General features: G+C 51.7%; 11 protein-coding genes across 11 annotated transcripts; 7 read left to right on the plus strand and 4 right to left on the minus strand.

The window, feature by feature from the left end:
• Window positions 1-648: 648 nt before the first annotated feature.
• Window positions 649-2,464, minus strand: Z517_06487 (uncharacterized protein; the record flags this gene model as incomplete). Its single annotated transcript, XM_013428226.1, has 4 exons — window positions 649-939; window positions 986-1,370; window positions 1,424-1,533; window positions 1,586-2,464. 4 exons carry the CDS (start codon window positions 2,462-2,464, stop codon window positions 649-651), a joined length of 1,665 nt encoding a protein of 554 aa, XP_013283680.1.
• Window positions 2,465-5,381: 2,917 nt separating this feature from the next.
• Window positions 5,382-6,779, plus strand: Z517_06488 (uncharacterized protein; the record flags this gene model as incomplete). The annotated part of the gene is made up of 1 exon (XM_013428227.1): window positions 5,382-6,779. One exon carries the CDS (start codon window positions 5,382-5,384, stop codon window positions 6,777-6,779), a length of 1,398 nt encoding a protein of 465 aa, XP_013283681.1.
• Window positions 6,780-9,936: 3,157 nt separating this feature from the next.
• On the minus strand, window positions 9,937-11,658 carry Z517_06489 (uncharacterized protein; the record flags this gene model as incomplete). The annotated part of the gene is made up of 1 exon (XM_013428228.1): window positions 9,937-11,658. The coding sequence occupies one exon, from the start codon at window positions 11,656-11,658 to the stop codon at window positions 9,937-9,939; it is 1,722 nt and encodes a 573-aa protein (XP_013283682.1).
• Window positions 11,659-12,394: 736 nt separating this feature from the next.
• On the plus strand, window positions 12,395-13,192 carry Z517_06490 (uncharacterized protein; the record flags this gene model as incomplete). Its single annotated transcript, XM_013428229.1, has 3 exons — window positions 12,395-12,748; window positions 12,807-12,945; window positions 13,005-13,192. 3 exons carry the CDS (start codon window positions 12,395-12,397, stop codon window positions 13,190-13,192), a joined length of 681 nt encoding a protein of 226 aa, XP_013283683.1.
• A 1,222-nt stretch (window positions 13,193-14,414) lies between these two features.
• On the plus strand, window positions 14,415-15,803 carry Z517_06491 (uncharacterized protein; the record flags this gene model as incomplete). The annotated part of the gene is made up of 2 exons (XM_013428230.1): window positions 14,415-14,630; window positions 14,715-15,803. The coding sequence occupies 2 exons, from the start codon at window positions 14,415-14,417 to the stop codon at window positions 15,801-15,803; spliced, it is 1,305 nt and encodes a 434-aa protein (XP_013283684.1).
• Window positions 15,804-16,106: 303 nt separating this feature from the next.
• Window positions 16,107-16,808, plus strand: Z517_06492 (uncharacterized protein; the record flags this gene model as incomplete). Its single annotated transcript, XM_013428231.1, has 1 exon — window positions 16,107-16,808. One exon carries the CDS (start codon window positions 16,107-16,109, stop codon window positions 16,806-16,808), a length of 702 nt encoding a protein of 233 aa, XP_013283685.1.
• Window positions 16,809-16,978: 170 nt separating this feature from the next.
• Window positions 16,979-19,589, minus strand: Z517_06493 (uncharacterized protein; the record flags this gene model as incomplete). Its single annotated transcript, XM_013428232.1, has 8 exons — window positions 16,979-17,532; window positions 17,592-17,772; window positions 17,826-17,998; window positions 18,062-18,335; window positions 18,393-18,943; window positions 19,005-19,112; window positions 19,163-19,413; window positions 19,519-19,589. 8 exons carry the CDS (start codon window positions 19,587-19,589, stop codon window positions 16,979-16,981), a joined length of 2,163 nt encoding a protein of 720 aa, XP_013283686.1.
• Window positions 19,590-20,338: 749 nt separating this feature from the next.
• Window positions 20,339-22,151, plus strand: Z517_06494 (uncharacterized protein; the record flags this gene model as incomplete). The annotated part of the gene is made up of 3 exons (XM_013428233.1): window positions 20,339-20,817; window positions 20,885-21,123; window positions 21,193-22,151. The coding sequence occupies 3 exons, from the start codon at window positions 20,339-20,341 to the stop codon at window positions 22,149-22,151; spliced, it is 1,677 nt and encodes a 558-aa protein (XP_013283687.1).
• Window positions 22,152-23,009: 858 nt separating this feature from the next.
• Z517_06495 (uncharacterized protein) lies at window positions 23,010-24,062 on the minus strand (the record flags this gene model as incomplete). The annotated part of the gene is made up of 1 exon (XM_013428234.1): window positions 23,010-24,062. The coding sequence occupies one exon, from the start codon at window positions 24,060-24,062 to the stop codon at window positions 23,010-23,012; it is 1,053 nt and encodes a 350-aa protein (XP_013283688.1).
• Window positions 24,063-24,304: 242 nt separating this feature from the next.
• Window positions 24,305-25,311, plus strand: Z517_06496 (acyl-CoA thioesterase II; the record flags this gene model as incomplete). Its single annotated transcript, XM_013428235.1, has 2 exons — window positions 24,305-24,331; window positions 24,388-25,311. 2 exons carry the CDS (start codon window positions 24,305-24,307, stop codon window positions 25,309-25,311), a joined length of 951 nt encoding a protein of 316 aa, XP_013283689.1.
• Window positions 25,312-26,522: 1,211 nt separating this feature from the next.
• Window positions 26,523-27,062, plus strand: Z517_06497 (uncharacterized protein; the record flags this gene model as incomplete). Its single annotated transcript, XM_013428236.1, has 1 exon — window positions 26,523-27,062. One exon carries the CDS (start codon window positions 26,523-26,525, stop codon window positions 27,060-27,062), a length of 540 nt encoding a protein of 179 aa, XP_013283690.1.

Here is a 27,062-nt window from a genome sequence, read left to right on the forward strand (position 1 = left end):
GGGGCCTGAGCTTTTGCCCTGTGAAGTTCTGAAGGATGAAGGTCGAATGGGACTCATGAGGTGCGGGCCAAGACTGAATCGTGGAGTTTGCGGATGGACTCTTTACGACTCGTTGCGTCTCCGAGCCGGCCACGGTTAGGCACAAGCCACTACGCCGTGGAGACGGGGAGGGTTCCAGTGACGATGATCTTCAATGCAGACGGAATTGATCAGGTTTTGACTAGTGACCAACTCAAACACGAAACAATTAAGCAAAATGGCGCAAGTGTCAGTGACCAACCATTTCGCTATCAGTGTTCCCGATGCTGGGAAAGCGGCCGAATTCTATTCCACTTTGGCATTCCCGTGTCTGATTTTGACGAAAATATAAAGCAAGGCGAGCTATTGGGCGCGAAGTTGGTTGAAGAGATATCGTGGAGCCACTCCCTGGCTACAGAGCTTGTTACTTGATGGATCCCTGGGACAACATCATCGAGCTCATGACCTGTGGGTTCGACCAGATCACCGGTCAGGTAATCATGCGAGGGATTGCCGCGCAAAAAGCATCATATGGACGAGTAGAATGGTATATGTCAAGGCCAAATTCAATGATGTATACAGATAGACACACACATACTCCATACATCCCCGTCACTGGGGCAGATCATCTCACTCAGACATGCTGGAGCGCGCCCCACTAAAGTTTTGCGCACCATCCGTGAATCGGTCGAGAAAATACATGTCTGTTTCGTGTTGGTCTTGGGTGCGCTCACTTCCATTTCCACCGTCGGGTGAGATATAGTTGTCGAAATCATCGGATCGATCCCATGGGTTCGAGTAAACAGCCTCCTCCACCGTGAGCATGGGATCGTTGTCCCAGTTAAGATCTCCCAAGGCCAAGAAGTCGTCAAAAAAGCCACTGTTCAAGTAACTGGTGCTAAAAGGCGCTTTCAAGTCATACTGAAATCGGTCAGCGCATGTGCATCCTCAAGAATAAGTTACAAACTTTTCGTTGTAGGCTATTATGGTTAAGGTTACATAGGTGGTTGCTGCAATCACCAGAGCGAGCGCTGATGCTTGAGCTCAACTCCAGCGTCAGGAGGGGCCGACTGGAGGGCTCAATCACCGACGTGGGCAGAAGGTCCGCAAGTTCTGCAAGATCAGGGTTCGTGAGAGAGAAGGTGGGAAGAAGCGTAAAGTTATTGACATCGTCAAAGAAGCTTTCAAGGGAAGGGTCGATGACAAGATCTGACATGTCTCTTTTCACCGAGATCATAAGAGGAAGAGGATCGGTGAAATTTTTCATCTTGAGATTCGCGGTCAAGGACCGCATCAGCTTTTCCACGTCGTAATGGCTCCCACTTTGCAACATCCGAGACCTTGTATCGGGCCTGGGCATGTCAGCGAGGGATATTATACTGCTCCAGAACCAATGAATGCTCACCATATCATGCCATCGAGGAACCAGGTGTGTTGCTGGATGAACTGATCCTTGACTGGCCGCTGCCATTTGAGACATCGCTTCCAGTTCTCGGTGGTTGGGAAACAGAGAAACTAATACATCCGTCAGCCTGCCATCGATTGGTCACGGTGAAGCCTTCCATACGACGTAATATCGATAGTAGGTCCAGAATATACACATGTGCTCCATAGGGGAGAGGAAAGAGTTCTTGAACAACAGGGTGGATTTGAAAGCGACAAAAGCAGCGATTCGACGTTCGAGTTCCCTCTGGTCGATGAACTCTTTGTCATCGTGCTTGCAAGCTGACGGGGAGGAAAATTCCTTGCCCCAGAGAATGGCGTCGTGAATATCGCCGAACAAACCTTTGGCTCGCGACCCTCTTTCCACCTCCTCAACGCTGAGTTGGATTGCATAATCGGAATAATCGATCAGCAATCTCAGGTTGTCGTTCCCATAACCGTGCTTGACCTTCCATGTCATCAATGATTCAAGAATGACATTGACCCACATCTCGTCTTCTGGAGACTGGAGAAGATATTTATTTTCCTGTCCCAGTTGCCAGAAGAGGGAGTGTCTCGCACGATACCACGGAGTGGCATCGCCATTTCCACGAGCGTCCGGCTCAACCCTACCTGGGTCTCTTTGCTGAGGCAAATTTGCTGTACTTCTATTGTGTTTCTCATCGTTGGCCACGAGTGCAAGTGGCCCTTTGGTACCTAGCGAGTACTCTACAGCTGATGCGTTGTTCGTGTCGTCCCCCTTTTCTTGCAACGAAGCAATCGCCTCTAACCGCACCTGCTGCCAAGAATTTTGCGTCTTGAGAGTCTGGATCTGAGCCAGCAACTGTTCGACGACATTGTCATGTTCCCCGTTGGCAACTATTCTGAAGTATGCCAGCTCTTTCTCGGTCTGTCGAAATTGTTTTCGATAATTTCTCTGGCTGAGCCTGTCCATCTTCCGCTTCCGTTCCAGCTGGTTTGGCGTGAGCTTGTCTTTCCATTGTTTGCTCTTTATCGTGGACATTATTGTGTCGAGAGATCTTCAAAGTAGAATCAATCAAAGAGTGAGTGTGAGGGTTTTGACGGTGAGCAGAGAGAGGGAAGCAAGTGAAAAACCCGGGGCCCCGGCCTTGTCGCAGCCCTCCTCAAGAAACCAGCTTTCCGTGGGGAAACACGGGTTCATCCCGACGGATGGACTGAATCGGGTGCTTGGCTGCTTTGAGAGGCTGGAAGAACACTTTTCTGTAATAACAATGAGACGCCTATCTACGCTACCCTAACCTTTGGACCGGTGTTTGTGCATCGGGCTCTGTAAGTCTCGTCCGAATGGCCCCTATGACTGGCACGGACGCGCACGGGGAAACTTGGTCTGTGGGGACGGTTCCCGTTCGCCACTTTGTCAGGCGAAGTGTCATGAAAGAGAGGAAACAATACCAGATTCTCGTCTATCTTGAGTTTCTATTCCTATTTGCAGTTTCCCTTCCCCGTCAGCTCCATTTTCTTGATGCCTGTCTCGGCGATGGCGTCCCAGAAATTAGAGCCGTAGTTCTCTTTCTGACAGACTTTCGGCCAGAGAATTCTTGCGCTGTCTCGTGGCAGTTCGCGTCGCTTACGGTTGCTAGCATAGGGCCCGTCGTCTTTATCTCGAGCATAGTACGCTGTGTCTGTCATGGGATCTACTTCCGCTTGACTGTACCCATTCCCCAACCACGCATATCTATTTCCTGCAGACGAACGGACTTAGCCGGCCTGGAACATACGATCCCGCACACGGTTCGGCACCGGATATCGCTGGCAAGAACGTAGTCAATCCGATGGCCCAGAATTCTTTCTGCAGCGTTGATGCTGCGTTCCATATCGATCTGGATCCAACGCCACTTATCTTCAGGAACCAGTCGATCAAAGGGTCTGCTGTGAGCAGCATAGGAGAAATTGATGAAGCACTTGATTTTGCAAAGCGAGGTATTGTCCCATGCGATGCTTGTCGAAGTCTCGCACTTGAATTTGAACAGGAAAACTGCGACTCGAAGCCACGGTGGTCGGACTGGCCCGAATGAACGAAAGCGTTCAGAAACTTCGAACAGGTCAAGTTGTAGGGTGAGTTTTGACAGTCCACTCTCAATGTAGTACAAGCTAACGAAGCAGGCGGATTGTGGTCGACTTCAATGATACAAAAGGCCTTTAGAAGTTTTCTGTCGGAAAATCGTGTCGCTGGTCCGCTGTATTCCTCAACATGGAGTAGTTCTCGCCACACTTTCTTGGGTTCGCAAATGAAAGAGTGAAAATCGTGGATGAAGCATGTATGGCTGTGTAGCACCATCTCTCGCCTTGTATATTGCCAAGCCCGTGGCAATTAATGACTATAGTCTTGGCAGCACTGGGCAAGGCTGGCAAGCTGGGTACGTGTATTGAAAGGTACTCAGGTGAAGGCGTAGATGGTTTGATGTGTTTGCTTTCTAGATGTCGAGTGAAAGGCCTTCCAAGTCTGCAAAATTCCTGTCACGGTCGAAATTACCACGAAAATCAAGGGTCAGAGTAAAGGCTGAGACAGCGAACCAGAACGTCGTAAAAGAGTCGTTGTTCCTCCTGTCATAGTATTATTGTCTTAACCTCTTTGAGTTGGAAGTCTGATACTTATCACCGATCTTGAGAAGCCTCAGACGAACGCGGATGTCGATTCTCGTCCGCGGCGGATTGTGTCAATGGTGGGCGGGCGTGTGCTTTTGAGGTTGCCCATCGGTTTCGAACAGAGCTTGCAAGATCGTCCCCCAAGAAACACTGGGACGAGCTTTCGAGGTGCGCCAAAGACGTTTCTCATCGTCCTGGAACTTGGGACCGAGGAGAATGAGCCGGCGCCCTGTGCGTGGGCCACATATTGAGACCTCCATCGTGGCGGTCAATGCCTTGCTCAGGATACCGAAAGCCCTTGCGTTTTGGTGGTATGGCCTACTCCACTTGGCCGCCGCGATGATTTTTCTTATGAAGGCCGCGAGGGGCCCCTGGAAACAATCAGCAGAACAGTTGTTTGCGGATGAGAGCGTCAATTCGGCAGTTGTGAAAATTCGCACCTAGGCCTTCTGGGAAGTCAAAACTGGGGTGCTCGTTGTGCAGTGCATATATTGTATATGTATCATACGGCTTCAGTTCGTCTCTCATCTTCAGCCGTTAAATCCAATCTCTTTCATAATAGCCCCGAGCCACCGTTGACCGCTTTGGTTCATATTTCATTGCTTTCCAGCCATGACGGCCTTCATCACATCTCAACCTCGAGGGCTTGAGAATGCGCGTCTGGGGGATCAAGTGAAATGCCAGAGTGCGCTTTAGGCATGTTGGTTAAGACGAGACTTACAACAAGATGCGACCCCTCAACCGGCGAAGCGTTCATGGGTTGAAGTACCAGGTACCCCGTCCAAACAGTACCTGCTTCCGCTATACTAACACCGGCCAATGATGTGTAGGCTGAGCACACAATACCTGCCAATAATATGTCATTACCGTTGCAGACCAATGATTGGCTGCTCCCATGCTGCCAAGCTATGCATCCACTCAATCCACTAGCGAGTTTCAACTTCTCAGCAGCTAACGCAGATTGTTGGTTCTCCGCAACTCCCAAGACTAGCCTCCATCCACGGCCCCCGCTTCTTCAGCCTTCCGTATCCTGCGCGAGCCATGAATAATGGGCTGATCCTCCATGTTATTCATTGCCAGTCGATATGTCCGCGAGTATTATAAAGCGAGACACAGACGGAGCGCCGAAAGGTCGCGACGGACCCAACCGCCGACAGGTCAAGCCTAATCTTTCAACCTGTAGGAAATACCTCCATCACTTTGGAATTCCACCTAAACTCAAGGACAGGACAACGGGACCGTTCTGCCCAAGGCGAAGAAGAGGACGAAAACATAACTGAGCACCGAAGAAAGAGCCCAAGAATCCAAGAGAGATGTCAGTTTCCCTCACCAAGACCTCTCGTAAGAGCGCTCGGCTACAAGAGAAACAAGCTGCGAGCCAACAAGGCACTGCAAGAGGAGGACCGACGAGCTCATTGCAGAAACCAGTAATCAGACAATCCAAGTGTCGTAACGAGAAGGACAAGACCCCCGTGGACACCGAAGACGAACTCGACCTATCCGCGAAGCGTCCGAGACACAGGCGAGCGCAACGCACTGAGACAAGAACTGGACCTGATAGGGAAAACCTCGTTGAGAGTTGGTTGGAAAAGTTGAATTGGTCTCGCAGGTCCTCAACAGAGAACGAAGCCCGAATCTCTGAAGCATCATTCAAGATGCCCCGCAAACCTCCTGCCGTGCTTCCGTCTCCGGACAACAGTTTCGAAAGATCGATCTCCACATCCAGAAAATCTGAGAGATCCGCTGCGAATGTTCATGACGCGGATTATCGACAGTTGTTACGCGATCGCAATATTTATATCAATCGTGAAGACCCACCCCCCGGGTTGAAACACCGGGCACGGAGAATAATATCACGGTCTCGAACATCTCCTGAGATGGATGATGAGGCCGTTCAACAACTGATAAGGACAAGCCGACGGGTTGAGGAGGAGGGTGAAGAAGCTATTGTACTACAATTAGCTCCGGACCTGATTCCAGCTATGAAGATACTTCCGGATACACGATTGGCATCTAATGCCGATCAACCGTGGAACAATTCTGTTCCTATCCCGCTCGATACGTCTATTCTGACCAATCCACTCCCCTTACCTAAACCGAAACCAGACCTAGCCTTTGGTTACTCTGAGGCGGCGTTTACCCGAAACCAACTAGGGACAATTGGTCTTCTCGTTGACGATCAGTTCGGCAGAAGCTATGCCGTCCCAGACCAGAAGGTTCGATTTCCATTCCTGGAGATCGAGTTCAAATCACAGGCTCAGAACGGAACTCACTATATCGCAACGAATCAGGCTGCTGGTGCTGGAGCCGTCGCATTAAACGGCTATATAGACCTCATACAGCGTAGCTTCGGCATGGAAGAATTTGATTATGAAGAGCCACGATATTTCTCGGTCACTATAGACCAGCAACTTGCTTGTGTGAACGTACACTGGCTGAGAGCGCCGGCTGAAAAAGGAGGACAACATAGTTTTCATGTTGAAGGACTTTCACAGCATCTTCTACGGGACGCAAACGGTATTCGAGCGCTTTCTCGAGCAATCAAGAACATTCTCGACGATGGTGCTGATGCACGACTACGAACACTTTGCGGGGCACTGGATGCATACCGCGAGACAGTCGTCCGCAACAGAAACGCAGCAAATGCGCAGAAGGAACGGCAACCTGAAGATGGACCGGAATCGTATACTGGACAACAAGGCAGAAGATGAGTTCCTGGGCCTAAGGTTCAAGCGGGAGTAGTTGCATCTTGCGACGATATCGCAATCAGCCGACCGCCACTTGAAGCGGTTCAGCCAGTACAGACGAGACAACGAGGCAGAAGAGGGACACATGGGCCTGACGTGCAAGCGGGAGAAGACGTGCCCAGAGAAAAAGTCAGAGCTAGCCGGGTCGTACCTGGACCGGTCGAACCTTTGCACGCTGAGCAAAGACCACAACGCGTGCCGACCACGACGCGCCGTCAAGTTCTAAAAACGATCGAAATTCCCCTTAAAGCGACACGCCAATCAGCTAAGCGGGATTCGAGGGGTATGAAGTCTGGCTAAACGATAATATCTTATGCGTCGGGTGACGAACAGCCTTAGGAGGGCGCACAAAACGTGACAAAAGATACTGCGATCCTCAGCGGTGAATCTTGACCCCTGAAATCGACCAGCAACCTAACCGGCTCTTGTCTGGCTGCTCTTCGCAGCCAAGTTGAGTGAAAAGTGCTCGCAACTCACCCCACTTCCGGGCTAGGGTAGATGCCCGCCCTCTGTGCCCTTCATTTCTCACATACCACGCTAGCGGATCCTTGGGGTTCGAGACGACTCTGTTCTCGTCGCACAAGCCCAAGTGGCTCTATCCCATGCCACATCAACTGTGACATTCGAGAGAACATTGCATGTGAGACGCATACGCATCCATAACCTGAAGCTTATGGCCCTAAATTTTCCAGTCGCGACGGTGCACTTTCATTTCGCAAAGGAAGGGTTCAAGTTGCGCGGTTGCGCTGTGCAGTTTTGGAATTCAACGGTACAGGGCGTAACGATCGGACCCTCCGTCTTATACGGTAGCGCCAGGTAATACACGCACCACCGACTGCGGCTGCTAGACCGATTGCTCCAGTGATGATGCCAGCAAGAGCGCCAGGTCCAAGGCCATCATCGCCACTACTACCGCAGCATGGCGTTTCTGATCCTGTGGGAGACTGTGAGAGCGTCGCCCTTTGTTGTGGGAGTAGAACTTTTCGAAGCGGTTGCATCCGCTGAAGAAGTGGCAATCCCGGTGGCAGATGTCGTCGCTGTGGTTGTTACAGCTTGAGAAGTTTGATTTGTCACGGTCCCCTCAGCAACGACATAAAGACCTTCTCCAGCCTCACAGCACGCCGTTGATGCGTTGCCGTAACACCAGCTTCCGTCACTGCGCCTTGTAAGCGGAACATCCGAATGTTTATCGACGAAGAGCTTGATGCAGGACGAATCCTGCCATGTCGGGTCTGTACATGACTCCCGGTAGAACATGGCCGATTGTGGATTGTAGCAAAGCGCTATAGCACATTCAGTTTCGAAGAGCTGACAGCAACGTGCATCTATCTTTGAGCGTACCAAAGGGCTGCAAATATCATAGGCGGCATGGCACAGCACATGCCAAACGCAGTGGATGCGTTGCAAGAGAGATATGTGCCCGGCTGAATGCCGGGCAGCCGGCTGCGGTCCCTCCTATCTGGTGTGTAACACATTGCGAAAGCCTGTTCAATCTGAACAAACATCAACAGGAGGACCAGAGTCGCGGCGTTCATTTCGGGGCCGACATGTGCTGGAGAGTGGCGAGCCTCGCACTGGACGTGCTCAGCATTTTGAACATGGCTGTGGTAAAATGGCAGAACGACTCCTCAGCCGTCGCCTTGTGCAAGGCAACGGCGCTATGATACAACGACTTTTGCAAAAGGATTTAACCCAAGCATCTATCTGCGTTCCAAGGTTGTGTTTGGATTCGTCATGTGTCAGTCTGCATGGCCTGCATGGCTATTGCTAGCTCAATAATTAAGCACTAGAAACGCGGGCGGTGCCGGCGAGGTTTAGCGCTCTGCAATGCACAGCGGCGTGTTTCGCGAAGGCTGGTAATGTAGATAGATACAAGGAGCAAATCGCAACGCTGATAGTACTTGAAGCCGCCCAGCACTGTATAGACTGAAAGGCAATTATTGGTCAAATTGAATAAATAGAGTCGAGCGATGTTGGAAGAGCGCTGTGGCGTCGTTCTCAAGTGTTGTTCGTGTAGAAAGAAGCTCACACTGTTTTCGAATACTCTACTCGGGACCCTTCGATACAGGTATGTAGGTAAGGCTGGCCCCCACTGGGTGAAGCTGGAGTGAGCCGGCATGGACCAGGGGCCAGGTCACCTCGGGCGTACAGTATTCAACGCTTAGCAGTTTCCAATTCTAACGTGGTGACATCTCTAGTCCCTCAAGCCTCGATAAGGCAAGAGCCGGGGTTGTGATCTTGTCAGGGAACTCGTCGCTTGAACCCGGTCCATGATCCTATTCTAGCGAATGCGTCTGAGATAGGTAGTTGTGCGTGCACGGGTGGACTAAACACATCTTGGACCGCCCTCAATGCTCCATGCGTTCCGTCTCAGTTAGCTCAGTTCCCTACCGCATTCAGTAACTCCGGGGCCCCGATGGAGCTGCTTGAACAAAAAAAGGCGGACGGTACTTCTTTTACCTACAGTACTTCCTCTAGCGGTGGGCAGACACCTCTACGCGGCCGTGGGGACCACTACTCGAGCATTAGACATGTCTGCCTACATGCCATATACCAAGTACATATTACAAAGTGAACGACCAAAGCTGGTTTAGTTTGGGAAGGCTGTTGTGGCTCCTTGTCGCTCGGGCCCGGGCCCCTGAGGCTGAGAGGGGGCTTCGCCCACCTTTTACACCAATCAATAGGCTGGGTTGTATGATGGCGCCTGTAATGCAATACAAACCGAAATGTCCCCCAGGACACTTTGTCTTTCTAGGTCGCCTGGCCTTGGAAGTCGTATGATTCGCATTAACCTTGAGCTTGTCCTACTGCTACAAGTAGTGACGCTGAGAATGCTCGCGCGACCAAGTGAGTCGGATCTGATAGGTACAAAGGGACCTAGAGCCTGTGCGATCGAATCGCGAATAGGTTGGAACTCAGAGCTCTATCTCGAATGTTTTCTTCCTACTGTGATGAAATCTAGGAATTTTTATGATATACAACAGTCCGAAACTTGGATCAACAACTCGCGTCAACCATTTTACCTTCGAACCTACCTACCACCGAAACACGCCCTGCTTTCTCACTTGGCGTCAAACTCCATGACGCTTGCAACACGCGCACAATGTTACCGGTCGTGAGCCTAAGCGAAACGGAAACCGTCGTAGTCGGCTGCGGCAACGCGCTCTACACGTCGGCGGAACTCTTTGGACTCTCCGCAGTATCTCGAGATAGTCCTCGTCGTCTTGCCCTTGACGTTGGTGTTGACGCCCGTCATCCAGCTGTCAACCTCGTTCATCAAGATCTGGCCCCTTGCGCACTCTTCGACATGCTGGTACCAGCTGTCCGCCGCCTGTTGTGTTGCTTCGACGTAGTGGTAGTCGTGCTCGCGGATGTATTGCAGCAGATCACAGATGGCGTCCACAATGTACTCGACGTTGCGTGTCGCATTTCCAAATGGCTGATGGGGACCCAAAACCATGAAAAGGTTGGGCATGTTCGGCACAGTGAATCCCAGGTATGTCTGCGGCCGGTGATCGGTCCACACTGCATGTTCACCTCCTGGCGTATCGCCCGAAGCAATCATTGGACGACCGTCCTTGCCGTGGAAATCAATCGCGCTGAAAGCGCCCGTGATTGCGTCAAAGCCAGTGGCGCAGATCAGGATATCCAAGGGGTGCTCTTGACCGTCGGAGGTTTGAATTCCGCCCGGCGTGATGCATTCGATGGGTGTCTTCCTGAGATCTACCAGATGGACATGCTCCTGGTTGTAAGCCTCGAAATACCCGCTCTCGAGCGGTACGCGTCGTGTACCGAACCCGTGCGTCTTGGGGATGAGACTTTCTGCCGTTTCTGGATCCTTTACCCGTTGTCTGATCTTGTTGGCCATGAACTCCGAGTACGCTGCATTTGCGGCGCGGTCGGTATACGTATCCGCGAAAACACTCAACCACTTTCCGAACCCGGGCGTGTTGTACAGCTTCTCCCAATGAGCAAAACGTTCTTCTTCGCTCACGTCGGCCCATTTGCGAGAGTCGGGGAGATGCATGAAGCCGGAAGCCGATCTGAAACACTTGTCGAAGATGTCGGGATAGGTTTTCTTCAGTTCTTCCATCTCGTCGGCCGAGATTTCTTTGTTTCGTAATGGCGCAGCCCAATTTGCCGTGCGCTGAAACACCTCCAATGATTTGATTCCCGGCTCCTTTGACAGGGCTGTGATGATCTGAATGCCGGTGGCGCCCGTGCCAATAACACCGATCCTCTTACCGGCAAAGTCTCTCTTGATGTCGAGATACTTTGGCCAGCGAGAAGTGTGGAAAAGTTCACCCTGGAAAGTCTCAATTCCACGGATTGCCGGTAGCGTGGAAGAGGAAAGAAAACCCATGGCGCTAATGACAAATGTCGAGACATGCTGGCCACCTTTGTTGTCGATCAAGGTCCATGTCTTTTTCCTTTCGTTCCAATGGGCTTCCTGGATGGAAGTGTTGGACAAAATAAAATCCTTCAGCTTATGCTTCTCGGCAAATCGTTGAAAATACTTGAGAGTCTCAGGCTGCGGTGAATAGGCCTCCTTCCAGTGCCACTCATTGAGAAGATCTTTGTCGAAAGATAGGGCGTATGACAAGGACTCCGAGTCAAATCGACAACCGGGGTACGAATTCCAGTACCAGGTTCCGCCAACGTCGGGAGCCGCATCAATCACCTGTACCTTCCAGGCAGGAAAGCGCTCTCGAATGTGATGCAGAGAACACAGACCAGAGAGACCCGAGCCGATGATGATAACGTCGTACGTCTCGTTGGATGGCGGCAGAGTATCAGAAATAGCCTTCAACCTGTCGGCAGTGGTGCTGCTGCCGGAGACCATGTCTGGACACTTTCAGATGCGACGAGCGACTACAGGAGGATTTTCGATAAGCTGAATATGGGCGAGAGGAGGGTGGCTCTCAACTCTGGGTGTCCTTTGAGAGCCTTCGACACTGTAATACCATGGCTGCTTTGTAGACCAAATATCTAGTCGTTTGTCTTTAGGGAATTAGGCCCCAAGCAGCAGAGCGAACTTTCCGCTGCCGGAATCCGGGTGATCTGTCCAAGTCAGGAGGGTGTGTCACCTGCTTCCCAGACTGGACATCCACGACCGATAAGGAGAAACTGGAGGCCGGAGCAAGGGCCCTCTGAGCCGGGCCGGCAGACCGAGCCAAACACGGCAGCTCCAGCCGGGCTCATGTTCCGATCAAGCAAGTCTGCTGGACTAGTAACGGCGCCTGAGAATATTTGAGAAAGAATGAAATGGTATCTGGCTAGTTTTGTGTGGGTGGATGGATGGAGGGTGTGGACGTAAGGATAAAGCGAATTCAGATACACAGCTACCTATTCAAAAATCTAGAAGTGATGTTTTTCTCTTTTGCACTCAAAAATTATTCTCTTTCGATCTCGGCTCGCAAGATATACTGCTTCGAATAATAATGGCATCCTTCGACGGCAAAGTAGTAAGTACTCATTTCCAAACCCCTCCCACACCTGAATGCGGGACCATGAAGTCGGACTTGTAATAACCACAAATCGATATATTCAAGATCGGAATCACAGGCGGTGCGTCTGGAATGGGCCTCGAGATAGCGAGATTGCTTGCATCCCGCGGTGCGACAATCTCGCTTGCTGATATCAACGAGGAGGGCCTAGAGAAGGCGGTCAAGTCTCTGCAGGGTAATGGGAAGCACATCTACACAAAAGTGGACGTGACTCAGAGCGCAAGCGTGGATGCCTGGATTAAAAGGACTGTTGAAGAGTTGGGCAAGATCGACGGCGCGGCCAACATGGCTGGCATTCTTACTGACCCCAAGCCTGTCACCGACAGCGATGATGACGCCTGGGAAAGAACGTTTGCTGTCAACACGCGAGGCGTCTTCAATTGCATCAGGGCTGAGCTGAGGGCAATGAAGGACGGTTCTAGCATTGTACGTCGACATTCAAAGCGATCTGCCCCCCAACGCCAGGTTGACAGATTCTCTACAGGTCTCGGCCGCCAGCGTTTGGGGCCAATTCGGTGCGCCTGGCAATGCCGCGTACTGTGCAAGTAAAGCCGCTGTCATTGGGCTTACGAGGACTGCGGCCAAGGAGAACGAGAAGGTCCGAGTGAACTGCGTGTCGCCAGGTACGTCAGCTGTGCCAGGTGGTTTACCCTTGGCAAGGTGTAGCTGACAACGGGCGTAGGATCTGTCGCCACAGCCATGTCCGTCCATGAAGATCCCGCGGAAGTCAGACAGAGATTGCAGGTCACGGCTCAGAAGAGGAGAGCCCAACCCATTGAAATCGCCTACGTTGTCGCATTCTTGTTGAGCGACGAGTCGAAGTTCGTTACCGGTGCCGTATACAATGCCGACGGTGGCTGGGTCTGTTGATCTTGGGGCAAGAGCTTCTTGTACGTCTGCGCTCCACGTAAACGACAAAGGCACATAGATTTGATAGCGGCTCCTGGGTAAAGATAGACAAGGATTCGTTTCCCAACCTGCAAAGTTTTTGGTCCGTAAATAGGAGACGTTCGTGATATGCCTCCTGATCCAATGAGGCGTCTCGGGGTAGAACTCCAAGTGCCCTGGAATGAAAAGCTTGGACGGGCGTATTCTACACAGGGCTAATGACCTAATAACCCAACGATGCGGGAATCAGCGCTGACTGATCTATCAGGAAGTCTGTATAGAAGACACTTGGATGCGAAGGAATGCCAAGGCGCTAAGCCACCAAGGTCGTCTTAGGGCTCCACTTCTCCGACTGTGTCTCCACCACGGGAGCCAAGGCCGTGCTTGCATGTCACTTAGGTTCATAGTTGCCTTGATTTCTCCGCATCCATCCTGGTCAGCAATTGAGAGCCGCAGCGGGCCACGTGGCACTGGGGGGCTACATTGTCGTGAGATGATACAACAATCTCCCGTGCTACGATAAGGAACAAGTGAAGATCTATCTATGGTGAGAGAGAGATAAGCCCCAAGCTATTCATTAGCTAGACGCGATATTTGGTCATTTCGGAGGAGTGCCGATCGACAAACCTGGAAGTTTGAGGGTTGCCTGTGTTCCGGAAGTCCTTCGGCAGTACGGCATAAGGGTTGAGTCAGTAGGTCCTAGCCACACCTGGACACGAGATCAAGCAAGATCCCATGTCTTTTGTAGTTTTAAGAATCACAAGTGTCTGACCCTCTCGAGGATGGACAAAGGTTCGTTGCCCCGATCAACGCAAGGATAAGCCAGATAGCTACTGGGCTCAAGGCCACTGGTATTGAACCGACTTGAGTGGTACGAGGCTCAAAAGGCACGGTTGGAGGTGACATGGATTAGACCGTTTGCGGAGGTCCACCATATTTGAATATCCAGCTACTGTGGAACATATGTTGCTGTATTTTTAGCGGATGTTCGGTCACCTTACGAAGGTGTCAATGAATAATAAAATCAGGTCCCCCAGCCAGCTGTCTGAGAAACGGACCGACCAACCGGGCCTGTACACCCTTTGCCCACCTCGATGCGTCTCTACCGGGCATCAGGTGCAGCGCGACAAGACTACAAAGGGTTCTTTAGCCAGTGAACTTGAGCGTTTCGTTTCCGAAAACTCGGCTGGCTATCACTTTTGAGATGCCTTCGTCGACGAGCAAGGACGACAGGATACTCATCCTCGGTGGTGGCGCCTTTGGCCTGGCTACCGCATATAGCCTAGCTTTCGCGGGTTACACGTCTGTAACAGTTCTCGACAAGCACGACGACCTCCCAAGTCGATTTTCCGCCGGTTTCGACCTCAACAAAATCATCCGGGCCGAGTACTTGGATCCGTTCTACACTAAACTCGCCCTGGTGAGTCCATGTCTAGACACTGGTTGCCGACGGGATCTGTTGGCTTGTGACACTGGTCGATTTGAGCTGATGCAATTTGTACAGGACGCGATACGCAAGTGGCAGACGGACCCGTTATACAAATCGCATTATCGGGAGGTCGGTTATCTCAATGTCGTCTCTGGTTCGGCTCCTCCCGTCATTCGAGATGCTCTTCACAAATACGCGAGTTCGATCGAGAAAGTTCCTGCGTTCAGTGGCAAAATCACCATGGTGGACGGTTCAGTTTCGATCAGGGCCATTGAACCAAGATTCTCCGGGACTGTGGACGGCTGGAAGGGCTACTTGAACCGACTGGCAGGCTACGCCCATTCCGCAAATGCGATGGAGGCCGTGTATAGAGCATGCATGGCCAAAGGCGTGGTGTTTCACCTGGGTTCTTTCGTGGGGGAAGTGCAGAATCTCGTCCATAGTCCAGGTAGCCACGGCAAGGTCACTGGATGCAGGACTCGAGGAGGCATCATCTACGAAGGTGACTTGATCATTGTTGCCCTTGGTGCAAATGTTGCCCAGATCTTACCTTCGATTTCTTCGCAGGTCACTGCATCTTGCTGGGGCGTGACACACATCCAACTGTCACCCGACGAGGCTACCAAACTGGAAGGAATCCCAGTGACCAACGTGCGCGACATTGGCTTCTTCTTCGAGCCCGATCCCGCCACCAACAAGCTCAAGCTCTGCCATATGGGTGGCGGGTACACAAACTATGGCAATACTCCTCCTGGTCAGAGTGTGTCGCTGCCCTACCAGACCCTGGAAGAATCGAAATTCATCCCGGACGAGGACGAGCGACAGATTAGACGTTTGCTCCGCGAAGCGTTGCCAGAGCTCGCAGACCGACCATTGATTGACAACCACTTGTGCTGGTTCGCCGACACCCCCGACTCGGACTACATCATCGATTTTGTGCCGGACACGGGTAAATCCTTGGTAGTTTTGTCGGGAGATGCGGGCCACGGATTCAAGATGCTGCCGATCTTCGGTGACTTCGTCCGTGGGCTCTTGGAGGCCGGTGAACAGAGAATTCAAAAGTGGAAATGGAAGATCCCGCAGCAGCAAAACGGTATAGCCCAGCAAGTCGCCTGGCGGGCGAGCAAGTCCAGGGAGCTTGGTGCAATACAGAGTAGATTGTAGGACGGGTTGCACGCGCAAAGTCGGGCTTCCTAGTGTATCGATTGAGCGTTGAATCCACCAGCACATTTAGACGAGGCTGTGCTGATACTTTGATGATCCTTACATGTCATGGTAACACCTATCATGGTGTCAACGCATAGACTGACGCATTTGCATGGTTTCAGCAGCAGCTGCGAGGCCAAGTGATACACGGCCCGGGCTTCCGAGAAGATGGCTATATAGATACGTCGGGGTCCCCCTTGGGCGAACGCCAACAAGTTTCGTTTCGTCCCATTTTGCTAGATCTTTACATCTGGCATCAACATGGCGGAAGTGAAGGAGTATCTGCTGAAACCCACATCTTTGGTCCCCAATTCGCCGCTCTCACTGCTCCATTACAAAAAGGTTCTCAGTCTAGGTCAACTGGAACCCAAAGGCGTGCAACGGATTTTTGCCCGCAACGGCTGGGAGGTTCAATGGCTGGTTCGCTACGGATCCACTCAGAGGTCGCATTACCACTCTGCCGTGCATGAATGCATGGCCGTATTCTCTGGAACGGCAACTATCCGCTTTGGCGTCGCCGACACGGTTGAGGACATGCAGGAAAACACGTGGGGCTCAGGCTCCGAGGCCGGTGGCGTCGAAGTGGGCGCGGAACCTGGCGACCTGTTCATTATCCCGGCGGGTGTCGCGCACAAGACTTACGACGCCAAGCCAGCAATGGATTTCTTGCGGCTGACTGGCGGGGACGGTCGTTCTCCCGGGTCCGGTGAAAATGCGGCGGCGCTTTTGGACGGCATCGTGCTGTCAGGTTTCACCATGATGGGTGCGTATCCCGTGGATGGTGCACCGTGGGACTTCTCAGAAGGAGGGGAGCACACCGGAAGATATGACGAGGTTTGGAAGGTACCTGTGCCAGCGAAAGATCCTGTATTTGGAGAGTCTCTGGCCGGCCTTTGTGGCTTCTGGGGAAAGAAAACGGGAGGTGAAATGCTAGAAAAGCTAGTGTCTCGATCAAGTCTGTAATACTATGGATAATTACAGGAATACATCCTGTAATACTATGGATAATTACAGGAATACATCCTGTAATAAGAGGGGCCGTAGGTTGAGAGAGCCATGTTCATTTTCTCCCCAAGATCAACGGCTCGTGGAATTTTGTATTCGAGTTACTGTACAGAAATTACGTCCAATGGTCACCTCGCAATGTCGTGTGTCAGATCTCCAAAAGCCGGGTCCGACAGCCACTCAAGTCCATCGAGATCGATCGAATCGGCTACATTGACGAGTTGCTCTCCTGTAAAGCCATCGGTTTGCCAGAAAGCATCCGTTCCCTGACCGAGAGTGGCGGTGGACGAGGGCCTGTGGGCGTCTCCAAAGCCCGGGTGAAACAGCTGAGGACCACTCTCTCGAGAAGCCAGAAGCTCGTATGACGAGCTGGGTTGTGCTGCATCCTTTGCAGTCATCTTGTTGCCACCAAGTCCAGTTATGCTCGGTACTTCGACACTGGACTTGCTTTGCTCAGTGTCACGCACCGGGAGTTGACGTAGAGTAGCTTCCAATTGTTGCAGTTCAGATTTCATCAACGCAGCCACCAAATTGCCTCTGCGGATCATTTCATCCAAGATGCTGTAAGCCACCGAAGACCATGGAGTAGAGTCCTTGATAAACAAAGTATCCACGGCATTAGCCATCAAAATGACAAGCGTCGAAATAAACGTCGACTCAAGATCAAAGGGCAGAACACTTTCTACAACCAGCTCATCAGCCCATACCATCCAATATCAAGACTAGTGGGTAAAAATTTACCAAGAAGTGTTTGATCACGCAGGATCCCCAATATGTTCAATGTCTGCTGTGCTGATTCGATGCAGACCTGCACAAGTCTATTGGTAGTCTGGGACTCTAGAAGTTTGGCGAAAGTCCCCGACCCGGCAAGCTTAGCTTCTAGAAAGCTGTAAAGAATAGGCCTGGTTGTAAGGATGACACACTATCGAAATGAATTAGCAGGTGCCCAGTCACGGATGAAAATGGACAACATACCTGATGATATTGGAGGTGTAGATGAGCATAGAGTCTGGAAACCCCGCCATGGTTGCTTCCAAACACACTGAACGAAGTGTTGAGGAGATCCGTCAAGCTGGCGAGACTTTTCAAGGTGTCTTTGGCAGATGCTAGAAATCCCTCCTTGAAGCTGCCTTCGGGTCCATAGATGGCTATGAGAAGAACGTTATTGGTACTGGGGCTCTGTACGTTCGTAACTTCAACTGCAGACTTACTGTTGAGCACTCGTGCAAGCAGCTTGTTCAGTCTGATCTGGAAATCAAGCGCCGCAAGTCGCTGAGGAGACTTGGGGAAATCTGGTAGTGGCGCAGCAATTGATTCCTCTGCAACAGCCGCAGGAGCCCCCATGAGAGCTGACATCTGTTGATCGAGAATGTACACCGTCCACCATAGCTTACGACATCTCTGCACTAATGATGTACTGATGTACTGGCTCTTCATGTCCGAGTGCAAGCCATTTTCGAGCGATAGTCGAACGGCCCAGCCAATCTTTACTCCAAAGTTAGCCCCGATGCGCGTGGGAAAACACTTCAAAACCATACTCACCGTTTTATAAGCAGCGCATCGGAACTCGAGGCAGTGGAAGAACAGGGCAGCACAGCATAAGACCTGTGTCAGTTCAATAGGGTCCGCACCAATGAACATGAAATCAGGGAGTAACTGCATGGCCTCCACGAAGAACTCCGTCCCTGCTGCCTTGGAGGCTGTGGTCGTTTGGACAGCGTACGCCTTCCCGAATGACAGGATCAGTAAATAATGCACATACCAGAGGCTCGAACGATCAGGGCCCCCAGGCGCACTCTCGTGGAATAATGTGAATTGACGCATGAAGATCTCTTTGTCAAACAGGTAGAATAATTGAGTACAATGGAAGTCGACTAGGTTAATCAAATGGGCGGCAAAGTCTGGGGCGGGAAGGGAGATTTGACTGCCAGTGAGTCTTGTGGAGGAATTTCTCTTGCCGTCCCATCCCAGTGTGTAAACTTTGCCCTCGAACAACAGATTATCTAGAGGAAGAGGAGTTCGGCGAATCCGCTTGTAGGCCAGGGAAAGGACACGGCGGCCAAAAGACCAATTTGAAGACGGTCCAAAATAGACTGCGACGGGTATTTCAGTATGCAAGTCCTTCGTTATGAGGGTAAAGCCAGGCGGACTTACGCGGCTTGCCATCGCGATCAGGGTCATAGTTGGCAAAACCAAGTCCGAACGGATTCGAAAGCCCAGGCTCGAGTGATTCGCTCAGCTCTTGTCGTGCTGGTAAACTGGCTACTACGGCGTTGAGACATTGATACCACCAAACGAGGCGCCATACGTACTTGGTGGTTGATCTCGTCTGTCCTCTTGGTGTCTTTCCGAAGGTCGCTCCGGAGGCGAAATGTCACCTCGTGGCTCTTCTGAACGAGTTAGCACAGCTGGAGTGTAAGTCTTTTCGCTCCGGGGGAATTCACCATCTTCCCTCGCTGCATCTGGCCAGGTCCAAATTGCACTACCTGTGGGAGGAGACAAGCTGGCATTTCGCCTATCGCGCTCGAGTGACTCCAGCCTTTGTTCGAGATCATGGATATACCTGCGTATGACTCAGTCAAACTAGAGCTTTGAGCATGTACTTACTCCCTATGCTTTACATACCCTCTGGTAACGGTGATTTTTTGGGTGCGGTCGTCGAACTTACACACCCGACCTTTGCTGAGACACTGTTCGCACGGCAGTGAACCCGTGCATCGAATTTTGAGTTGCCTGCATCTTGTGCACCTGTAATTTCCCCCAGGTCAGCGTCGTCAGACCTAGACTTTTCCCCGTGGGGGAAGGGGAGCATGTCTCTCGCGTACGCTACCAACGCCCGCCTCACTCCTGACCCATGTGCGGTGTGACCAGGCAAATGTGGACGCTCTCCACCCATGTTGAGAAATCAACGTCGAGAAATTCGCACCCTTCGTACCGGGTGAAAACGAGACTCACGGGACAAGATGCCGTGGAAAATAAAAGCGAAAGTGGAAGACGGCCGTTGACGGGAAGAAGGAGGAGTAGAGACACGGACGGCCTTGCCGGCCGATGATATGAAGCCGTTGCGCTTGAGACCCCAAAACAAGGAATGACTAACTAATTATAGTTAGCGTCCCTCGATGGAGCTGATAAGCTGGAGATGGCCAGCTCCCGCTTGCGGCCTTACGTTATCGGTTTAGGAGACCTGGTCCACTCCACTACATGATGCGGACCATTTCCCCGACTGCACCTTAGAGGAGGTCTATCTCCGGAGGCTGGAATGCCATAGACTATGCACTCGACGAGGACAATCGAGGAGAGAAGCTCAACCATAGAGTGTGGCGGCGATATACTTATAGTGTCCGACTGTCTTATCTTGGGCACCGTGAGATAACGCAGAGGTTCAAGTGTCCTTTGCACGTCGGCGTATATAATTTCTCGTGTAGCCAACCGTGGCACCTCTACGTTCTGCCAAAGTTCTGTCACAGTTCCCTGCCCTACTCAAAGCCATGGAGAAAGATACCAAGTCATCCCCAGAACCTTCCCTGGCCCAAGTCCCATCCCTTGAGTCTGGTGTTATGCTCGAAAATGCAGACCAACTTTCCCGACGGCTCAACAATCGACAAGTTCAGCTGATTGCCGTGGGTGGTGCGGTCGGCACCGCCTTGTTCATCAGCATCGGCGGTGCTCTCACAAAAGGGGGTCCCTTGAGCTTGTTGCTCGCCTATACCTTCTACAGCTGCATCATGGCTATGGTGAACAACTGCATCGCCGAAATGGCCACCCTCCATCCAGTCGCCGGAGGGTTTGTGCGCATGGCTGGAAAATGGGTCGATGAGGCGTTTGGTTTCATGGCCGGCTGGAATTTCTTCTTCTACGAGGCTCTCGTGGTGCCGTTCGAGATCACAGCCATGGGGATCGTGATTGGATTCTGGTCCGATAACGTCCCTACTGCCGCCGTGTGTGCAGGCTGCATTGTGGTATATGTGTAAGTACATTGCCATTTCCCAAGGACGTGTCTATCAGAGAATTGGTTCTAACTTCGACTCTGTCAGTCTCATCAACTCTCTCACTGTCCGTGCTTATGGTGAAGCCGAGTTCTGGCTCTCTGGTGGAAAGGTCATTCTCATATTCATCCTCTTCTCCTTCACCTTTGTCACCATGGTCGGTGGCAACCCCAAACATGACGCCTATGGATTCCGCTACTGGAAAGATCCGGGTAGCATGACCGAGTACCTATCTTCCGGAAGCCTGGGTCGTTTCGAGGGACTCCTCGCATGCTTGTGGAGCGCTGGTGAGTGTTTAACCCTCACCGTCTCAGGACCTCCAAATTTGAGCCATCGATCCTGACGTCTTGGAAAAGCTTTCACCATTGTCGGTCCGGAGTACATTTCCATGGCATCTGCCGAAACGAAGCGTCCGAGAATCTACATCAAAACCGCATTCAAGACCGTCTACTGGCGTTTCGGTGCCTTTTTCATCGTTGGCGCCCTGGCCGTCGGTATTGTCGTCCCTTATAACGACCCAACCTTAGTAGGCATCAATAACGGCACTCAAAGTGGCGGGGGTACTGGTGCTGCCTCACCTTATGTGATCGCCATGACGAATCTCGGGATCGGTGGCTTGCCTCATCTCGTCAATGCCTTGATCTGCACCAGTATCTTTTCAGCAGGCAACACCTACTTCTACGCCGCGACGAGAGCTCTTTACGGCCTGTCGCTCGAGGGCCGCGCCCCAGCTTTCCTCAAGAAGTGTACCAAGAGAGGCGTGCCTCTGTACTGCGTCGTCGTCACGGCCATCTTTCCGTGCCTGTCTTTCCTCTCTCTCTCGAGTGGATCTGCTGTCGTGCTCAACTGGCTCATTAACTTGGTGACGGCTGGCTCATTGATCAACTTTGTCGTCATACTCATCACCTACTTGGTCTTCTACAACGCCTGCAAGGCACAAGGCGTCGATAGACGCACATTTCCCTACTTCGCCTGGGGACAACCATACTGTGCCTGGGTCGCTTTGGTCTCGGAACTTGTCATCCTCTTCTTCTTCGGCTACACCAGCTTCGACCCACCCAGCGCAGACACCTTCTTCTCGTGCTATACCATGGTGGTCCTGGCCCCGTTCACGTACGGGTTCTGGAAGCTCTTCAAGAAAACACAGTTTGTCAAGGCCCAGGAGGTGGATCTCGTCTGGGAGAGACCAGTTATCGACGCGTACGAGGACAGTTTTGTGAGCCCCCCAGTAGGGTTTTGGACCGAGACCGCTCAAATATTTGGCTTCAAGAGAGACAAGGTCGACGATGATCGCCGAAGGTCCGTCACTGCTTAGGCTTAGTGTTCCCACGGAGACATATATTCATCGTTTGTTAGATATCGCCGAGGAGATGTACCAATTTATCTCAGTCAGTCTTCTTTTGGTAGCTGAATATGATGGTCGTTGCTTTACTGCCTTGAAATCTTACGTTACTGTTTACAGACGATTTACCTGTACACGAGGGGGTGACCACCGCCAAAGGACGAGATATAGTCTCATTAACAAACCTGGCACGAGCCATCTACTGCATCGACACCGAGGCTCGGTCTACCAGGGAGAATTCCTAATTCAACCTCTCAAAGACAATAGAACCGTCGTCCCTCCGGACACCTATTACCTATTTCCGCACAACATCGGCGACCGCCGCTGATCACACTTTTCTTCATATATAGTGTGGACGGAAAAGAAATAAAATCTCTCACATTTGATCCTACACGACAGAGAGAAGCTCTAGTATGTTCAAGGTCGAAAAGATTGCCTTCTCATCAAGAAGATTGGCAAGAGGAGTAGCCCGCAGTGTTTCCAACAACGACTCGTAGTCGGTCTAACCAGTCCCAGGCCCTCGGATTGGTCCCTACCTAGCTCGCTAGCAGTCTAGACTATAGTCCCGACTCCAATCTGGTACAGACCTCAGACACTACGAGTCCTCAAAGGACGACGCCGGAAGGCGATCACGATCCAATTACGAGAGCCACTTTCCATATCACCAAATGATACGGTACCGGGATCCTTGGTTGTAGATCCTTAATTACACAAGCTAGGTAAGAAGAGTATAAGTAGTCCCTGAGCCGAACCAGGACATATCCACCTCTGGTCCAAACTCGTCATTTGAAAGGAAAAAATCCGCTCCGCCTTCCAGGCCTATCAACGTATCTATAGCCTCAAGCGGTCAGGGATGACCATGTCATGGTGTCCTTTATGTTCTTGCGGCCCTCCTTCCGTGTCTCCCATGGCTCTGTCGATCGATTCGTCGGCTATCTGTGTCCGGTCCACATGCGTTGGCGTATCAGGGAATTTTGTTGTGGTGGTGGTAGTTGTGTCAAAAGCCGTGTTGAGGGGTTGAAAAGGTCTGGAATTGCTTGGGAAAGTCTCGTCCGAGCGAATGCCCTGCTGTTGAGCAACGGTCGAGGCTCGGGGCGGGCGCGAATGCTGCAACAAGCTTGTCTGAACCGCGGTGTGCTTGTAGATGACATCCCCTCGCGTGGCACGCGCCAACCACGAGACTACGAATTCAGCAGATGCGTACAAGTTCTGCAAGCGGCGAAGGGCCTGCATGCAAGTCTCTAGCTTCCTCATGCTGGTCAGCCGCGAGCTGGGTTCTTGCGACTGCAGCTCCTGCAAATGGAAGATGGCGGCAGGAAGAACGCAGGTGACACCGGTGTTGGGCAAGAATTCCACCAGATTACGGGCGCACAAGTCCCGATACAGATCGGTAATCTCGTTGGACGCTTCACGTATCCTCCGGCAGGAGTATTCGCGCAGTTCTGGAGCGGCCGAACCAAAATTCATCCTGGCCTTGTCGAGCAATGGCCTGTGAAGAACACACACAGCTGCAAAATACAGGCCAGTGAGCAAGGCATGGTAGATGTAGACGAGGTCGTGGCCAGACGAGTCCGACCGTGGTTCGGAATCTTGGAACTGGTACGTCAAATCAAGTGGAAGGTTGGAAAACCAGTTTTCGAGTTCCCTATCACACTGGAGAACTTCAAAGTACTCACCCAGCAGTATGTTGGACCTCAAATTCCATTCTTGGCCATCCTTGCCATCCCTACCATCTTCATCAGGGCTTGCCAGATGACTAAAGTTGAAATGTTTGAGGTCGGGGATCTGGCTAATGCGCACGCATAGCTTGGTCAGGTCGATGCATAGAATGGCCAAAGCGCGCTGAAGTTCCACGTCGCTCGCCACCTGACAACCGCCTAGCATCTCCTCTCGAATTGCTAGCCATATTAAACATACTGCTAGAATCCTCGGTATCTTCTTTTAGTAGGGCCTTTTCTATTATTGTTATTAGGTTTGCATCGAACCTCCGAGGCCCAAAAAGAATGATGTTCAATAGGTGTCCAAACAGCGTATAAGCCCCAACCACTACGTTGATGTCGTAGAAACAATAGAGGAAGAGCTTGCAATCACACAGCGACCAGAACTTGGTCGAGATGTGTTCACCCATGCGTGTCCGCCATGGCTTCCACCTGGTGCGTGTGGACTATACGGCGGGGTCCTGGTGGGCGGATCGTTGGCTGCCGCTCAGTCAACCGTCCCACCCGAACTGCTAGTTCACAGCAGTCACTGCAACTTCTTGATCGGCGCGAGCGCTCAATCACCCATATTCTATCATGTGGAGCGTGTGCGGGATGGGCGATCCTTTGCCACCAGGAGAGCAGATGCTATGCAGAACGGGAAGTGCATCTTTACTGCAACGTTGAGTTTCGTGCAACCCGAAGGGCAAGCAGGACAATCCATCTCCCATGCGCACGCCATGCCACATATCGAGTTGCCCGAAGAAGTGGACAGTCGAGAGGGAGCTTTCCAAGGGCGTCCGTTTCAAGTGGTAGACTTGCCACTCACGCCAGCGCCATACCCAACCAAACAGAAGCTGAGACGTCTCATTCGCACACAGCGGCGAATCGACCGTAACAAGGATCACAGCAGTAATCCCGACACGAATCATGCTGTCTCGAGCGCCGTGCAAAGCGCGTCTGTTCTCTCGCAGAACCTCGGTGTTCTGGCATATCTGAGTGATTTCTATGTCATCAACACCGCGACAAGAATATATCGTCTTCCCATGTTTTCGTCCCAGAGTTATATCAAGAGATCTGTATCAGCCTTGGACCGGGCCGGGGCGGCGGAGAAAGAAACCGCAATGACACACCTCGAGAACATGATTCGAACCGAGAAGTTGGAACTGAACCAACTGGCGCAAGTGTCCCTGAGCACCAAGACGAACAATTTGCAGGTCGGCATGATGGTGACGCTCAGTCACACCGTCTTTTTTCACAATCAGCAGGCCGTTCGACCCCACGAGTGGATGTTGTTCGAGATGGAGAGTCCGTGGGCAGGCGATAATAGAGGCATTGCCGTTCAAAGGATACGGAACAAAGAGGGTCTGCTGACTATGACATGTGTGCAGGAGGGCCTAATTAGAACTGACCCTAGGGATAAGAGTCTGCTCTGAGCTTACATATGCACTCCTACCCATCAATCTGTTCACCTCTCAATGGATCAGTCGTGCGGTGGTAGTTGCGCAACTATCCGTGTGGTTTAATTACCTATACGTAACAATGGCAACTCCTTCCTTCCTTCCTTCTTGCAGACTGCTACATGTTTATCTTGATCGAGAGCAAGCGTCGTTTTCAAATCCAATCTGCATAAAGGGTGCGTGTGCCTGATCCAAATATCTGGCCCCAAATTGTACGGGGTTGGATTTGATAACAGTAATGATACCTGTGAGACCAATTGAAACATCAGTTTACCCCGGATATTCAGTCCAACTAGCGAGGATGCCGATGTCGGCTAGCCCTGCCAATGGGACCGAAGCACCAGCATCAATACATGCAAGCTCTGATCTCAAATGCCGTCCACAAGGGCATAGCCCTGCAGGAATGCCTCGGCAATATAGAAACCCTGAGCCTATACTTCGATGATCCTGAGCACCGAAGGTCTTGCCCAGGGTGAGATGTTGTCAGCTTCGCCGAAGAACCAGAAACTTGGTGAAGACATGGCTCTGAAAGCAGTCTCTTTCAGGTAGTCGAGGCTCTAAGCATAGTACCTCCCGGTGCAAGATGTTTTCCATGGTTTCCATACCATTAAGCACTTATTTTGAGGGGTTGAAATGCGTGAGATATGTATTTTGGAGACCACCTAAATCACATTGACTTCTCTCAGATATTCGGTTATTTCGACGTCCCTCAATCTTCTCCTCAACCCTGGGCCGCGGGCTTCGTCGGCTGCTCCTTGACAAGGTAGGTACCTGTACCTGCATAAGAGCTCGTGGTGATGAGTGGTACTGTGCAAAGGCTCTGGAAGAACCCCCATTGGTTCCTGATTCTCTACTCGTATTTGCACTACCCCGAGCTCAACACGTTACCGAGCTGAAGAAAAGCTCTTGCGACCCCGTTACCCCAGATCGCTGAAACAAATTGAAAATCTGGGGATTCAAAACCGCTGCAATATATTGTCTGACTCCCGAGGTTTGCTGTCGGGCCCGGTTAGTTTACCTCCCTATTACCCTCTATGAGATATAACCTTCGTCCTCAGCAGGATTCCATCCTGACCCCTCTGCGAGAGCCATCCAGTTTCAATCATGGATCAAACTACTAAACAGCCATCGGTGGAAGGTTTTGAACGCGTGAGCAATATTGACGCTTCACAAGAGATAGATGCAACATGGAAAAACACGGTCATTCCCAGGCGGCACCGGCGCCCACGAATGTCGCGATCTCAGCTTCCAGCTCCTATCTGCTGAAGCCACGCTTTATCGGATGTCTTGTTGGTTTCCTTCTCGGAGCCATGTGTGGGATGGGGAGCTATGCTATCATTGCACCGTTTCTCACCTACGTCAACAACGACCTGGGACCCGACCCCAACTACTTCTGGATCACTATTTGCTTCACTGTCATCCAAGCTGTGGGCTTGACTTTTGTTGGGCGAATTTCCGACGTCTTTGGGCGCCGTTGGACCTTTGTTGGAGGCTCTGTCATCTCGCTGATCGGGTACATCGTCTGTGTGACCGCACAATCCGTGTCCGCATTGATAGCTGGCATGTGTCTTTGCTCAGCTGGCGGTACGACCCAGACCAGTTTCTACTCGGCCCTCGGCGAACTGGTGCCGTTGAAGCACCGGTTCTTGGTCAATGGAATCATGTACTTTGGAGGATTTCCCATCTCCATTTTCGGACCTGCAATCACGGCCGCAAGCATTCTCTAA

Source organism: Fonsecaea pedrosoi, assembly GCF_000835455.1.
Source record: "Fonsecaea pedrosoi CBS 271.37 unplaced genomic scaffold supercont1.4, whole genome shotgun sequence".
NCBI lineage: Eukaryota > Fungi > Ascomycota > Eurotiomycetes > Chaetothyriales > Herpotrichiellaceae > Fonsecaea > Fonsecaea pedrosoi.